Genomic DNA, 17,500 nt, shown 5'->3' on the forward strand with positions numbered 1-17,500 from the left:
TCCTTTTCAGTTTCAATTCGAAGGAGGTGTCAAAGCTTGTGGACTGATCCATCTATTATGCTACACCACATCTGCTTAAAACAACACAACAACAATAACAAAATTGGAGCATAAACACAATGCACTGTTCAGGCCTAGAGAGCCTTCCCCAGGTTTGAATAGAATACCCTGTAAGTAATGATAACTGATGTAGCTATGTGGACACTGTGTGTTGTACTTGCAGTTCAGCAGACAACCGCACGTTAGGGGCATTTATGCAACATGGAAGGAAAGGGGAGAGAACTGACCAGTGCACAGAAAGCTCATGTGGAACGCAATAGACAGAAAGCCTTACTCCTGAAGCAAGCTCGCCTGTCTGTGCACCCATATGTGAGGGACAGGTCAGTATGAAAAAAAAAATCATTGGGATAAAATAAATGAATAAAGAAAGAAAGAAACAAAGGCAAGATGCAGAATATGCATATTTTTGTTTCAAGTACAGTTTTACATGTCATCTTTCAGGGTCTCACCATCTGGAACATCCTTCCTTTGAACATTAGACACTCCACTTCCACAGCCTTTTTCAAATCTTCTCTAAAAACCTATGCATTTAACATTTTAAGCAGTACTGCTGCCTTTGTCCATCTCTGTTCCAAACTGGGTTTTATCCATGCTAATTTTGCGATGAATGTTTTGTGTAAGTGTGTGTGACCATGAGTGTGTGTGTGTGTGTGTGTGTGTGTGTGTGTGTGTGTGTGTGTGCATACATGTACATGTGGGTTTTGTGTGTATGGGCTATAGGTGTATCTGTGTGTTTGTGTTTGTGTGTGTGAGAGAGATAAAGACAAGAGAAAGAGAGAATGTGTGTATGTGTTTAGGTGTGTTTGTGTGTGTCTGCATGTGTGTGTGTGTGTGTGTGTGTGAGGGATTTTTGCATGTGTGTGTGTTTGCAGGTGTGTGGGTGTGTGTGGGGGTGTGTATTTGCGCATGCTCCTACATTTTTCTTGCTTTTAGACAAATTTTTAGATTCGTGTTTTCAGACAAACAGCCAAAGGTCTGAACCAAATGCTGGACACAGGGGCAGGGTTTTTCCTGGAGCAGAAAGAAGAGAAGATTCAAACTGAGATCCACCAGCAGCCAGGTATGTGAGTTCACTGCATGCAGCAGAAAATACCACTGCTGCATTACCATTATTTTAAGGCCACAGGGCAATACTTTTTTCTTTCTTCTCTTAACCTCAAGTTGTCTTTCATGTGGAATGAACTATATTTTGCTGAATCTGTTTAGCACTCACCAGACCACATGACATCAGTTGTGTTATGATTATTGTTTTTTTTGTTCTTCTTCTGCTTCTTGATGGTGTTGTTGTTTTTGTTGTTTTTTCCATCATTGTCATCATCATCATCGTCATTTGCACCAGACTAACTTTTGGCTACCCCCACAGTGCTGAAGATTTTTCAGTCATAAAGTTGGCTACCTGTCAAGAAGACGAAGACGAAGAAGAAGAAAAGTGCACATATTCACACAGTTCACAACATGGATGATCCCACCAGTCCACATATGGGTCACAGGAATAATGTGTAATGATGAATGTGCTGCAGTGCTGTTTTGACTGCCCGCTTTATCTGACATGTGCCACATATGCAAACTGTGTTCATTGGTGAGCCTATTTCACTTAAAAAAATTCACAGAAGGGTTCAGAATACACCAGGCAGTGATTCTGGTATCATTGTCCTCCAAAAGGATGTATTATGAGGATTGACAATGGACACCATTTTCAAACTGATGCCTGTAGGTGTATACATATCTGGATTGCAAATTTAAAGGTTAGGAGCACAGTGGTGACATGTTTCAGTTGAAATAAAACTGCCTAGTTCTCACCTACAGTCAGTTAACAGTATGACGGAATTAACTGTATTTGATTTTTGCTCTCTTTATTGTATGTGATGAAGCAGTTATTGGTGATAAAGTGCAGTGGTGCATGTGTGTGTGTGTGTGTGTGTGTGTGTGTGTAAATGTGCGTGTGTTGTTGTGTGCTTTGGTGTGTCTGACTAACATGTTCTTATAAAGTACTTTAAGAGGTTTTAAAATAATATATAAAATAATGTACTATCATTACCTTGTTGCAGGTCCATTGATACCGGAAGTGTCGGACCGTCTACTGTGCGAGGAATGTGGTCAAGAGTTTTTGGAATCCTTCCTTTCCAGCCACTTTGACCTCTCTGTCTGTGATTCCTGCAGGTAGTATCTTCATGTATGAAGTGTGTGCTGTGTGTATTGCATGGTATTTTTTATTGTGTTACTCTGTTGTTAGAGAACAGATTTCTCTGTGTCAAATGTGGGCCTGTTCTCCCCAGGGAGAGCTCGTCGCTACAGTGAGAGAACCACCCCTTTGTTTTCCTTCAGCCTGCAAGTGGTATTTTGTTTTCTGTCAAAGCAATTTTTCTACAAACTTTTGCTAAAAACAACCCATTTGTTTCCATGGGTTCTTTTACCTGCACTAATTGCATGCTGCACATTTGATCTCAGTTTTTCGTCTCATCTTGATGACTAGTGTCCAGACCTGTGCTCAAGGCTTGGTGGAGGGGGAGAGAATTCTGGCGAGTATGGCATTCAAACCAATGCATTCAAGTTATCTTGCTTCATCCTAGGGGGATGCTCTATCACACGGCCACTGCTCCACATGTGTGTGAATAAAAATCAAATCACATTTGTTTATCATGAAAATCACAAATAAAGATCTGTGGACACAACAAAAAAAAAAAAGAAAAAAAAAAAGAAGGGTAAAACCAACCAACCTGAGTATAAGATGTCATTGTGTGAGTTATCATGTGGTGTGTTAGTCTGTCCATGTATGTGTGTGGAAATAAATGAGGTCCGTTTCATTTCATTTTTGTTGTTGTTACATTGTACAACCTTCAGGTGTTTTATTCAAATCTGACCAAAGTTAAACTTGGTTTGATGATGTGCCACAATTGATTTCTTTTTCATGATTGAATAACTTGAATCATCCAGTGTGGTTCATCAGAGCCTGTTCAATTGTTACAGAGAAAAGGAAGAGAAGTATGCTTTGATCACGAAGACTGATGCCAAGAAGAAATATCTGCTGAAAGACGCTGACTTTGATGTGAGAGAGCCATCGCTCAGGTTTATCCTGAGGAAAAATCCTCACAATCAACAGTGGGGAGATATGAAATTATTTCTGGAATTGCAGGTGTGTATGAGTAAGTATTGGATATAAACTGAACCAGCATTCACCTTCACCCACATTCGCATTCTTGTTTCATGGACTGGCTGCCTTGGCGAAGTGATTAGCATCACAGAGTGATGACTTGGTAGAGATGGGTCTAAATCCCATGTACGTTTGTATGTATTTGACTGTGCTTTCATGTCTGTGAAACTGCATGTTTGGTGCATATCTGTTATGCATGTGTGGGTGTATGTGTGAATGTGTCTTCATGTTTTACATTTATTTGCTTATTTATCATCATTGTTGTCTTATTTATTTATTTATTATTATTATTATTTTATTATTATTATCATTACTACTACCTTTTTTATATCATAATTATTATTTATTTATTTATGTAAGCTTATCTATTATTTATTCCCTTTTTTTTTCTCAAGGCCTGACTAAGCGCGTTGGGTTACGCTGCTGGTCAGGCATCTGCTTGGCAGATGTGGTGTAGCGTACATGGATTTGTCCGAACGCAGTGACGCCTCCTTGAACCACTGAAACTGAAACTGAACTTAAATCCCAGCAGAGGCTGCCATTTCTGGTTACATCTGTGGCTGATTCCATTCCATAGCTGAGTCCACTGTTGGCTCAGATGGGAAGACTTGGACAACAAAATGAAAAAGAAACATAAAAAAATATTGTTATCGTTGTTTATTTCATCAGTGTGCTTAAAGTACTTTGTGCAAACACGTGAAAATGTTTTTGCATACATTCTTTTTTACCTGTTCATTGCTTACTGCTTTGGGGAATAAGAGAAAACAGTCACTTATTCTGTTTTTTCAGGATTTAAACCCGTTCAACCTGGGGAGTGTACAGCCTTGGCAGGCTTCCCTGCCATTTTGATGCAGAGCTCAGAAAATATACTGAAATCGATTTGTTTTTATGCAAATCGACACAAGTAAACACCATTGGAAACATTCTAGAAGTTTGTTCACTTCACTTGTGGTTTATGCATTTGTGGGAACGTGGAAGCCATATTTACTGAACAAATTTCAACACCCTAGGAATGCTCGGGTGTAGGGTTGAATGAGGTTTTTTTTTGTTTTTTTTTTTTTAATGCTTTCTGCTCAATGTTGATTTATTTGCTCTTTTTATAATCTCACTAAGGTAAATCATAGCAGAAAAATGGAGAGAGAGAGAGAGAGAGAGAGAGGATAAAAATCTAAAACGGCAGCTGAGCAAATTCATCATCCTAAACTAGCGGGTTGTACACAAGCGCAGACGACGGTAAATGATGTCATCACGATATGACGTTCCTATGAGCTTTCACTGACGACATAACTATTTCCAGCTGTTCTCCACTTCTGCACACTCCTCGAAGAAGGCAATTTTCTCGACAAAATCCGAAAGCTCTTCCCCTTTCAGAGTGTTATTCATGTCCACATCAGCGTCGTCAAGCACCGGGGTTGAATGAGTTAAATAAACTTTTTATCATTTACTGACTGAGTGATTGTCATGGCCAACTTCATATTCACATACTTACACTCACATACTCATGTACATATATGATACTCACTTGTAGAGAGTGGGAGAGAAAGTATTGGACTGAAATGATAGTTACCTGTGTTTAATATTGCTTACCTGTGTTTAATATTGGTGGGAGTGGCGTTGAGATGATGTGCTCCCGAGTAAACCAGATGTGTTTATTTGATAATTGACTGTGTGGCCACACCCATCAGTGTCCTTCGGATACTTTGTTGAAAGAAATAAGAGTTACGTCTGGTTTGGTTTTTTTCATTTCAATTTTTGTAATCATAAATCAAAAAACAAAAACAAAAAACATTCATACAAATACATAATTACGTACATTAAATGCATTGTAAAAATATATTTCTGTGTGGGCTTGTTTGTATTGTAGCGTCTGTAGTGGGTTACTGGAGGGAGGATGCATGTGCGCTTTAGCATGCGTGACAGTGTGACTGATTTGACTGACTGATTGACTGACTGATTGATTGATTGTCATGGTCAGGTGGAGGCGCGGTCCCTCGAGGTGTGGGGAGACGAGGACAGGCTGGAGAAAGAGAAAGCTGAGCGTGCAGTGAAGAAAGAGAAAGCCAAGAAGAGGAAGTTTGACAAGAGGGTCAAAGGTATGGTTCACATGGCACATGGCACAGAGATACCAGCTGTTATACTCGATTGCAAATTGTTCCGACACTACACCAACGTCAAAATCGTTTTGACGAGCTCCTTTTTTTACTACATAGCATGGTCACATGCTTTCCTGTCGAAACATTATCCATATAGGTAAACAGTGTATGTATGTCATATAGATAAGCAATGTATGTAGGTAAACATTGTATATAATGTCATGTAGGTAAACGATGTACATAGGTAAGCAATGTTTGTAGGTAGACATAGTATATATGTCATGTAGGTAAAGAATGTGTTATACTGATGTTGTTGAGGGTTGAGAGTATTCCTAGGATAAATTTTAAAAATCATAGTGTTCCAAGAAAGTTCCCAATTGTTCCTAAAGAGAGGTTAGAGGGTTGGCATCTCAGTATCTGTCATGGAATGTCATCATATATGGTAACTTGCGGCAAGAATTAGTTCCCCAACACTTTCTGCATCCTGGGTCTTGTAATATAATTGTAGACTGATGTCTTCAAATTCAAGAAAACTTTTGCTTTCAATTTCAGAATTGATCAAGATTGCAAATGTTTGTTAGAAAGATTATTACACTGAAATCAGAACAATCCAGTTTCACATTTCAACTTTTGAAGACCACTGATGTCAGAGGTAGTTTTATTATTACTTTCTTTGCAGTGTTCCAAAGGAATTATAAATCATTTTGATACACGTAGTTTTATTATTACTTTCTTTGCAGTGTTCCAAAGGAATTATAAATCATTTTGATACACTCTGAACATGTGTTTGCACTTTTGAGAGAATTTTATGTGGAGTGTTAACACAGATCAGTCATTAGTTGTTTTTCATGTTTATTTTATTCCTTTGCTTGAATGGTGGATGCTAGTCATTCAGATGGGATAGAAAAACAACAACAACTGAGGTCTGGTGTGTTGCATGCACTTTGCACACTTTAAAGAACCCATGGCAACAAAGGGTTGTCTCTGGTACAGTTCTGAAGAAAAATCCACTCTGATATATGCGTTTGTGTGCATGTGATTGAAACCTGACTGACTGCCGCAGAAAAGGAATGATAAGCACCTGTAGGCAGCAGTCAGTAGGCTTTATCCAGGTAGACAACCTGTTGTGCAAATGACTCTGTACAGTGCTCAGAGTTTGGTCTGTAACTGAAGGTGGGCACTTTTTAAGTATCAGTGATAATAATAATAATAATACTGATAATAATACTGATGATGATAATGATGATAATGATAATTATTATTAGTATTGTTGTTATAAATATGATATTTAAAATTTTTTTAAAGATAATAATGATGGTGATGATAATTATAATAATGATACTACTACTATTACTACCACTGCTACTACTAATGACGATGATACAGAATACTTTATTATCTCAGCAAGAGAAATTCATCTGTGGTGCAAAACAGGAAAACAATACAAGAAAATCACGGTAATAATAGTGGTAATAGTAGTAATAATGATAACAGTACTACTACTGATAATCATGATAATAATGATATTCCGACTACAACTACTAAACTACTACTACTACTATGACGATTACCAATCTTGTGCTGATGATGTGTGCAGAGCTGAGAATGGCTGTGCGCAGCAGCACATGGAGAAGGGAGACAACAGCCCACCAGCATGAGTTTGGGGAGGAATCGTACCACCAGGATACGCAGGAGTACTCCCAGACCTGCAATACCTGTGGGCACGTCATCACATTCGAAAAGATGTGACAGGCAGAATGGTAATCAAATGACACTAATAATGAACTTATTTTTGTAGTATAACTATGATTTTTTGTTTTTTTGTTGGTTTTTTTTTTTGTCCTTGGGCCCTTTTGATGAGGGGGACCAGGTGGTCCAGAAGCAGCAGTCCTTATACTACTTGTTGCTGTCTACTGTGATAATCAATGTATGGATGGGTTGTCCTAGTTTGACATCTAAGTATATATATGTGTCTGTGTTTTTTTTGGGGGGGCGGGGGGTATCTATGTACATGCTGAATCACTCTGATTTTCTCGTATTGTTTTTTTTGTTTTTACACCGCATATGAATTTCTCTTGTTGAGATAATAAAGTATTCTCTGTAGTGATAAATCTTGTGCAGAAACAAATCCCAGCACTTTCACACACATATTCATAGCAAAGGGACGAAAGGCACAAAACTTATGAACACTCGTGAATAGAAGGCGAGAGAAACTATAATGGACAGAAAAAGAAGAGGGTGTGAAGGAGCTATTTTTGGCGAAGAGGGGTAGGTTTCAAGGCCAGACTTGACAGAAGCTGAGATATGACGAAGCGAGGCAGAAGCATTAATCTCGTGGTCCTCCTGCCTGTTTGGAATGACAGGTAGGTCTGAAGAGGACCGTAATGTAATCCTCTTACAACTAGTGGTTGAATGACAGGTAGGCCTGAAGAGGACCGTAATGTAATCCTCTTACAACTAGTGGTTGGAGGGCTGTGTTCACATTTTTTATGTAAACAGAGCTCATGTGTCTGTTTTCAACATTTGTTAGAAGAGTATGTCAGAGGTATTGTGGACTTTTTTTTTTTTAAAAACAACAACATATTTTGATGATTGCTCTTTGTATTTGTGTATTCACTTGTATTATGTGAAAAGTCATACATGCACATAATCATGCACGCATGCATGCACGCACACACAAGCAGACATAAATACAGATACACACACACACACACACACACACACACACAACACAACACAACACATACACAGAGATTATGGTTGGGCTCAGTACAGACTGAATTAACATGTGTGTTTTTTGGTTTTTATGTTTATTCTCCTTTAACTTATCTGAATGTGAATTTCATCCTTGCTGTATTACTGTGATAAGTAAACCGAGTTCTCTTAAAATGCAAGTGAAATAAAACTGCTGGTACTGGTTTTAATAGTAATTTTACATTTATGGTTAATACTAAACCATGTACATGCTGCTCACATATTCATTTCATTGACTGCTCTGGACTTTTCAAGGTACAATGTCTGTGATATTTTATTTTGTTTTTGCTTTTTATATAATCTGGAATTAGTTTGTGGTAGGATCATAAGGAGAACTGTCATGTGTTGTAGTCTTAGATGTGTTGCTCATGAAACTATCCTGTTTTTCTTTTTTTCTTTTTTTTTTGTCTTGTATCTGATCAGAATCAGTAAAGTTTGGTTTTTACGCTGCAGGCATTCTTTAGGGAAATTATTCTTCACTTTACTTGCACTGTCATGTTTGCCAAGTATCACCACATACCTTATTTTGGCAGTTAAATATGTTTTTCTTCTTTTTTAAATTTAAATTTTTTTTTTTTTTTTTTAATGTTTTTAGATCTTTTCTGTAGTCCTGCTTCTGATTTCCTTTCTATCAAGTTTTCTTGCTATCTGATCTATTGAATGATAATGATACAGCTACTACTTCTACTACTACTACTACTACTAACAACAACAAGAGCAACAACAATGTAAATTTTTATAATGGCAGTTCTCCAAGCTGGGCTTTAGCACTTTTACGCTACAATGGTTGCATATCCTGTGATAACTCAGGTCTCAGTTGATGAAATGTTCAAATGAATATTTGTGCTTTTATATGTTTTTTCTTCTTAATTTTATATATATATATATATATATATATATATATATATTTACTTTTATTTACTAAGTCCTTTAAGCACAATGTGATCATTGTGATAGCTTTTGCTATTGGTATTGCTCAGAAGACTTCTCAGGGCGTTTTTTTTTTTTTTTTTTTTTTGCATATTGCATTGTGTGTGTGTGTGTGTGTGCGTGCGCTTTTGCATAACATGGACTAAATTTGAAAATTCCTACATGCTTTTGTTGAACAAGAGTATGGATGTAAGCACTGCAATAATATTACATTGATTAATCACCATTTTGGGTGTGCTGTCGAGATTTCGCAAATTTTGTTAATGATCCACTATGAGGTAGAATAAAATCACCAATCAGTGGTTGAAATCTGGGACAAGTATGTGTGTACATGTGTCTGTGTGGATTCTATGCTCTGTATTGATGTAAATTACTTATCAATGACTTTGTGTTCATCATATGTTTGTTTTACGGTTGTATGATATTTTATTCCTATGCTCTTACTGTGATTATTGCATTGTGTACCCTGTGATAGTGATGATTGTGTGAGGTTTACATCAACTGTGTATTAAAGCATTTTATATCTTTTATGTATTCATATTGACTGAATGTGATTTTCATACATAGTTAATGCAACATGCACCGCAAATGGATTTCTCTTATAATAAAGTATTCTGTATTCAGTATTCTTCAGTTGTTTAATATTATCATCTGAGTATGTGAAATGCACTCACTGCATGTCAATTATGCTTTTACTTTATTATCAGTCATCAGGCATGACTATTCACCAGCATTTATTGTCATAGATATTCAACATTTAGTTGATGAAGCTATAAGGGCTGGTCTATTACAGCAGAACAACGAGTAGTTTGATTATTATTAAGGTAATGTTCTTGAGACTGTGAACGTGCTATTTTACTAATACTTGCATTGATCTGGTTATCTGTTTATTGAAATAATTTCACATTGTTTCGTGTATCTAACAGGGATGGAATAAAAAAAAAAATGTTATATTATGTTGTCAGGAGTACTGATACGTGTACTTGGGGGTTGGTGTATATATGTATGTATGTATGTATGTATGGTATGCATGTGTGTGTGCGCACACACGCACGTGTGTGTGTGTGTGTGTGTGTGTGTTGCGCAGGAATATTTGGACTGATTATGGTCAGTTTTACAGAAAGTGACAATCTGTTTCATAATGATGGTCTCATTCTAACTTTTTAAACAAATAAATTTGGGTGTTTGAAAAGATTTTTCGCTTTTTCTTTTGTCGTGTGGATGTTGAGCAATTGTGTGTGTGTGTGTGCGTGTGTGTGTGTGTGTGTGTGTGTGTGTGTGTGTGTGTGTGTGTATTCAAAGTGGCTCTCTTTTAAAAACACTTAACAGATAGTGTAACAGCTTTGACCATAGGGGTAAGCTGTGCGGAAGAGAGGGAGGAGGGCTGAGGAACGTCAACAGCTGAATAATTATTATTGTGCCATGTCTTTGTTTTCAATCACTTACTCTAGAAACATCGACAACAAAGTTCACGGTTGTACGACTGTCTATGATTTTCTTAATAATTATCATTATCTTGTGCTGTGTCTTTGTTTTCAATCACTTACTTTAGAAACATCGACAACAACGTTCACGGTTCACGACAGTCAATGATTTTTTTTCCTTCTGTCTCCCTAATTATTTCATGTGTATGGAAATCAATGATGTAATGAAAGAAAATTCCAACTTGCAGCATCCCCCCCCATCTCTCTCTCTCACTCTCCCCTCTCTCTCATGCACACACACACACACACATGCAAAGGCATGCATATTATGTACATGCTCAAGTGAAGAGTTAAGAACAGAGATAATTGTATTTGTTCAAAAGATAGACGGGATATAGAGAAAGAGGTGTTGATGTTGGTTTAATCAGTGTATAGTAGGGCCATGGCCACATCTCAAGGGGTGATTACATAATGTTCATATGAATACTTATGCATACATTAAGCACATAGGCCTGGTCTTACATCATGCAAACAAACAAAAGTGTTCAGGTTAGCAAATGATAAAAGTATGTCTTTTTAATGACCTGTAAATCTCTCTCTCTCTCTCTGTATATATGTATATATAGAGAGAGATATAGATAGATAGATAGATAATATGTGTGTGTGTGTGTGTGTGTGTGTGTGTGTGTGTGTGTACTTGGCAAGCTTCGAAATAACAGTTTGATTTGCCGAAGAGAGAGAGAAATCAGTTACAGAAATTGCTCAGTCTTCTGCAATATTTTCATTTATCACAGATCATCAAAGACAGGACAACGTAATGTACAAAGAGGACTTCATCTTTTTTGATGCAGTTCTGCAAAATAGGTATGCCATATTGCTTTCACAGAGAGAGAGAGAGAGAGAGTGAGTCAGACAGAAAGAGAGAGAGAGATAGGGGTGGGGGAGAGGAGGCACACACATTAAATTTTGTAAATCAACATGACTTTTTTTTTCAAAACGTGTTTTAGGATGTACATTATATGAATTTACGTGGAGACTAATGTCACTGCAAAGCTAAGGAAACATCATTTTGGTGAGGATTCTTCAGCTTTTTATAGCACAGGATACTGGAAGACTAATGAGATTGCCCCCTGTAAGCAGTTCATCACTGTCTTTTCGTATATTGTATTCCCTTTATTCCAGTCCATAAAACCATACATCTGAAGCAACACTACAAATGTTATATAAGATTGTGAAGTATGGCACGTCATTCAGCAGGCTACACCCAAAAACAAGCAAACGGCTTCACTTTGTTCTATCCATCATTAAAATTACACAAATACACATATTCATCAACTTCCAAGGAAGAGCGCAGTGGTTTCGATTGGCTACAACAAGAATTACGTTAATTCATAGCTCAATATGTGTCGTTTCAATAGATTGTGAAAATCTATTTTCACAATTTTTAAATCACAGTTTGGCACCCAAGAAGAAAATCAATTTCTAGCTGAATATGTTTTGTTTCAATACATTATACATTTCATGCAAAAAAACAAAAACAAAAAAAAACAAAAAAAAGGAAGAAAGAAAAGTTAAAGTTCACAATCACAACGAAATGTTATGTAACTGGTATCACTGATAATCTCCAATGACATTTTTTCTCAGATGCAGTGGATTCATGTGAAACCAACAAAATTGGTCATCATTGCAACTAACGATTTACACCGATGGGTCGATCATGACTGGGATATGACTGAGCAAATCTGGTCTGTTCGGTGATCATAAGAAAATCAGAAATTGTAAACTCGTCAGTGAATCACAAAGTTCACTTACAGCCTGTGCAACCTGAGACTTTCCTGTGTCAGTTTTGCAACGGAAGGTGACGTGAAACCACTGAAAAAAATTATGCAAGTTCAAACTTTCTATTCTGAGTAAGGAAACTTCGATACATATATATATTTTTAATGTATCAGAATAATAAAAACCTGCACCAACGAATGAATCCGAAGTTGGATACTGTAATTTTCCGTTCACCGAATGGTTAATAATAACAATAATAATGAAAATAACAATAATAATAATAATAATATAAATGCAGGCTCATATAGTGCAGTACCCCCATCTCAGATGGGGCTCACCGCGTTCTACAATAAGGCTATCAACTGATCCAGAAAGAATAGAGGCAAAGCAAGAAGTTTAACCTAATGTGCCCCCTAATGTGGGCATCTTCTTCTTTGTTCGTGGGCTGCAACTCCCACGTTCACTCGTATGCACACGAGTGGGCTTTTACGTGTATGACCGTTTTTAACCTGCCATGTTGGCAGCCATACTCCGCTTTCGGGGGTGTGCATGCTGGGTATGTTCTTGTTTCTATAACCCACCGAACGCTGACATGGATTACAGGATCTTTAACGTGCGTATTTGATCTTCTGCTTGCATATACACACGAAGGGGGTTCAGGCACTAACAGGTCTGCACATATGTTGACCTGGGAGATCGTAAAAATCTCCACCCTTTACCCACCAGGCGCCATCACCGTGATGCGAACCCGGGACCCTCAGATTGACAGTCCAACGCTGTAACCACTCGGCTATTGCGCCCGTCAATGTTGGCATGGAAACATTATACACTGATGAGCATCTTCTACATACACCATATAAACGAAGTGAGGCCAAAAAGTAAACCAACACAAAAAAGCCCACACAAAAAGAACCCAGAAAACACACATCAACAAAAGGAAATTTTCTTCCTAAAATTACGTTTAAGTAACATTCTTACCGTGACCCACTAGTGCAGACTCCGGCAGGGGTCTGATTCCTGTCCTGTGCAAACTACTACCCGCCTATGCGAAGAAAACGAAAGTAGCTACGGCCGATAACCTCCCGAAGTAGGTTACCTCCCCTTTGCATCCCTGACTAGTCATTTTTTTCCATCACAATAGACATATTAATAGTTTCCGGCGCTATCAATACACAAAGTTTCACTGAAAAGGCGCTATCAATATGAAAGGTGTTATCATGAATATGAAAGGTGCTATCAATATGAAAAGGTGCTATCAGTACACAAAGTTTCGCTGAAAAAGCGCTATCCGCAATATGAAAGGCACTATCAATACACAAAGTTTCGCTGAAAAAGGCTGATAATGAAGCCAATAATGATCTCCTGCATGCACATACAATTTCAATCATCCCAAGAAGCTCTGACGGTATGCGTGACGCGCTTAGCAAGGAAAGAATGAAAGACTTTGTGGATTCTATGATCGATCTGCATGCTGGTCAGGGGTCCAGACTGGTGTCCATGGTGAACATCATGTGCGGAACATTAGAACCCCCTTCGTCCTCGTGCTCGGCGCCAGGCGATTTCCTGGCCCTGCAGCAGACTGCGTTCAGACAGAAGGCCTGCACGTCAGGGTCAATGGCCGTGTGCCTGACGAAGAGGAGCAGACCCAGGAGGGCGGCGGTGAAGGCGAACAGGACCTGGCACACCGAGGAAGAGTCTCGGAGGGCGAAGAAGGCGAAGACCCAGCTCAGACCTGATAGTGAGCAAATGGAGGTGGTGGTGGGGTGTAGGGGTGGGGTAAAAGGGGGGGGGGGGGGTTATATGACAGGAAACCAGAACAAAAATCAGTCAACACACACACACACACACACACACACACACACACACACACACACACACACACACAGAGAAATGTATTTTGAATGTCATGTTCCAATGTGATACGAGTCCACATACACAGACTAGCGTGTGAGCACGTGTGTAAGAGAGAGAGAGAGAGAGAGAGAGAGAGAGAGAGAGAGAGAAGAGAGAGAGAGAGAGAATGCGAATGTGAATGCGAATGCGAATGCGAATGTTTTAACTGTATATAAGCCTCAGGCATCATCACCATTGCATTGGGGTTTGGTGTGGATGGGATGAAGTAAAGTAGTGGTAGCAACAGCATTCTCTGTGCACTTCAGTATACATAGCATTGAGTGTTATCATAGCAGCTCAGTAGAAAGAGAGAGAGAAAGAGAGAGAGAGAGACAGAGAGAAACAGAGAGAGAGAGAGTGAGACAGAGACAGAGAGAGAGAGAGAGAAGACAACACATGACAAGACAAAATTCTTTATTTTCGAGGATAATAGATAAGCACTGGCGCGCTTTTTTTTTCATCCAGTCCCCTGCCCTGAAACAGGGTCTACACTACACAATACTACATTATACATGTCGTTGCATGCACTACACAATGCTACTTAAAGTCATAGCATGCGAACACAATACTACATAAAAGCATAAGCATGGTAATGATAAGACACACACACACACACACACACACACACACACACACACACACACACACGGACAGACAAACAGACCGACAGGCAAACAAACAAGGCAGACAAACACACACACACACACACACACACACACACACAACAAAAAACAACCCCAAAAAACAGACACAAACACAAAGAACTACGCCTACCTACCCAAGAACGAAAACCCGACGCAGGAAACATAACCGCTGACGTCCAATCCGGAGCGACCACCCCTGCTCATCCTGGGCCAGCGACAGACGTTGATCATCAGAAGCACGTACAGGATGATGGTGACCGCCACCACCACTGCCAGGGGCTCCAGAAAGCCGTAGTAGAACGGCGACGACGACATCCAACAGCTGGAAAACAATAGCAATAGCCGAGTGGTTAATCTTCTTCTTCTTCTTCTGCGTTCGTGGGCTGCAACTCCCACGTTCACTCTTATATACGCGAGTGGGCTTTTACGTGTATGACCGTTTTTAACCCGCCATGTAGGCAGCCATACTCCGCTTTCGGGGGTGTGCATGCTGGGTATGTTCTTGTTTCCATAACCCACTGAACGCTGACACGGATTACAGGATCTTTAACGTGCGTACTTGATCTTCTGCTTGCGTATACACACGAAGGAGGTTCAGGCACTAGCAGGTCTGCACATATGTTGACCTGGGAGATCGTAAAAATCTCCACCCTTTACCCACCAGGCGCCGTCACTGTGATTCGAACCCGGGACCTTAAGGCCTTCAGATTGAAAGTCCAACGCTTTAACCATTCGGCTATTGCGCCCGTTGAGTGGTTAATCAAAGTGTTGGACTTTCAGTCTGAGGGTCCCGGGTTCGAATCTCGGTCAAAGGTGGAGGTGTTGTTGCTGTTGTTTTTTTCCCCCGATCTCCCAGGTCTCAACATATGTGCAGACCTGCTAGTGCCTGGACCCCCTTCGTGCTGTGTGTAAATATATGCAAGCAGAAGATCAAATACGCACGTTAAAGATCCTGTAATCCATGTCAGCGTTCGGTGGGTTAAGGAAACAAGAACATTTTACCCAGCATGCACACTTCCGAAAACGGTGTATGGCTGCCTACATGGCTGGGTAAATAAACAAAATAGTCATACACATAAAATGTTACATGTCTGTCTGAGTGTGTATATATGCGTGCCTGAAATCTGATTAAATGACACAGGATGATGAGCGCCCAGTGGCAGCCATCAGACGGCTCTGTCCACGTAGACAGCCTGTTGTGCAAAGTGACTCTGTGTTTGTAAAGTGCTTAAAGTTTGGTCTCCGACAGAGAATAGGCACTACATAAGTATCCATATCATTCATTCATTCATTCACGTTGAAAAAGTCTACACTCTACTCACTATCCATCATATATATCTATATCTATATCTATCTATCTATCTATCTATATATATATATATATATATATATATATATATATATATATATATATAATAGTCTTTTTTTAGAGCGGTATCATGTTCTCAGAGTTGTAGTAAAGAATCTTGAAACTGGGTTTAAAAACAAAAGAAAGAAGAAGCTTGCTTCGCGTTAAGAGATTTCCTAAGGCTACGCCAATGCCATCGACTAATGGACATTCTTAACACGGAGCAATGTTTGTGCTGCCAACATCTTTTTTTGCAGCACAGTGCTGTTCAGATGGTCATTCGTTTTTTGTTTTTGTTTTTTATACCAAAATGCATTCCACCCTGGGCATCCACGACTTTATGTTTCCCTCTAAAAAAAAATGTATCGAGATGAACGTGCCATCATTCTGTTTGTTCCAAGATCTACATTGCTTCCCCACATATTACAATACCTTCTGCCCCGCCCCCTCCCCCCGGGCCTCCAATACTTTGGAGGGTCAATAATCATGACATCAATCCACGCGTTCCCAAAACTCACTATCGCTTGTCGCCACGGTACAAATCCACATCAATGGCCGACACAAGGATGACAGGAATCATAGGCAGACCTGCACACACACACACACACACACCACATCACACACACACACACACACACACACACACACACACACACACACACATTCAAAACCAGATTCTCTATAAGTAATCATGTCTACAAAACCCCTCAAAAACACATTTCCAATCCTAGAACACACTCATACAAAGACACCCCCCCCTCATCTAATACCTTACACGGACCTTTAACAAATCCACAACACATTTTCCATCCTAACACACACACACACACACACACAAACCTTCCCCCTATGAAGCATCACACACACACACACACACACACACACACACACACACACACACACACACACATATATATATATACATACATATATATATATGTATATATATACATACATACACGCAGTGTCTCACCCCAAGCCAGTACAGCGGCCTTGAGCAGATAATATCGGGCCTCAGGTCGCGCCCTGCCTTTGGCCAGTATGACGTAGTACAGGTAGCTCTGAACCAGCGTCCACATGAAGGTGACCAGGATGGAGTAGTGCAGCAACATGGCCACCGCCACACAGGTCACGTGACTCTCCACGCGCTGGATGCCCGCCAGAAACGTGACCCAGGACAGGAGCATGGCCAGGACCACGTTGAACAGAGTCTGCTGGAGGAGACTCTGACGTAACTTCCTGTAGATTGGACACACATATGTACGTAAGCTTCAGTTTCAGTTTCTCAAGGAGGCATCCCTGCGTTCGGACAAAGCCATATACGCTACACCACATCCGCTAGGCAGATATATATATATATATATATATATATATATATATATCTGTGTACCAATCAGAGTGGATTTCTTCGACATAAGATTTGC

General features: G+C 39.5%; 2 protein-coding genes across 7 annotated transcripts in view; one reads left to right on the forward strand and one right to left on the reverse strand.

Moving 5' to 3' along the window:
• The window catches only part of LOC143282369 (DNA repair protein complementing XP-A cells homolog), a 9,442-nt gene extending 1,534 nt beyond the window's left edge, over nt 1-7,908 (forward strand). Inside the window, exons 2-7 of the mRNA XM_076587985.1 lie at nt 224-380; nt 1,020-1,120; nt 2,109-2,220; nt 3,028-3,193; nt 5,187-5,304; nt 6,902-7,908. Of these exons, the coding sequence (XP_076444100.1) occupies nt 262-380; nt 1,020-1,120; nt 2,109-2,220; nt 3,028-3,193; nt 5,187-5,304; nt 6,902-7,053 (768 nt within the window). The 5' untranslated portion in view covers nt 224-261 and the 3' untranslated portion in view covers nt 7,054-7,908. The remainder of the gene's footprint in view (nt 1-223; nt 381-1,019; nt 1,121-2,108; nt 2,221-3,027; nt 3,194-5,186; nt 5,305-6,901) is intronic.
• Nucleotides 7,909-10,797: 2,889 nt separating this feature from the next.
• LOC143281931 (adhesion G protein-coupled receptor L3-like) overlaps nt 10,798-17,500 on the reverse strand; it is a 36,815-nt gene continuing 30,112 nt past the window's right edge. For all 6 annotated transcript variants that reach the window (XM_076587234.1, XM_076587232.1, XM_076587236.1 and 3 more), the window contains 4 exons: nt 17,050-17,315; nt 16,595-16,664; nt 14,863-15,050; nt 10,798-13,923 (listed from right to left, as the gene is read on the reverse strand). In XM_076587234.1, the coding sequence (XP_076443349.1) occupies nt 13,667-13,923; nt 14,863-15,050; nt 16,595-16,664; nt 17,050-17,315 (781 nt within the window). In that variant the 3' untranslated portion in view covers nt 10,798-13,666. The remainder of the gene's footprint in view (nt 13,924-14,862; nt 15,051-16,594; nt 16,665-17,049; nt 17,316-17,500) is intronic.

This window comes from Babylonia areolata, chromosome 5 (assembly GCF_041734735.1).
Source record: "Babylonia areolata isolate BAREFJ2019XMU chromosome 5, ASM4173473v1, whole genome shotgun sequence".
NCBI classification, from domain to species: domain Eukaryota; kingdom Metazoa; phylum Mollusca; class Gastropoda; order Neogastropoda; family Buccinidae; genus Babylonia; species Babylonia areolata.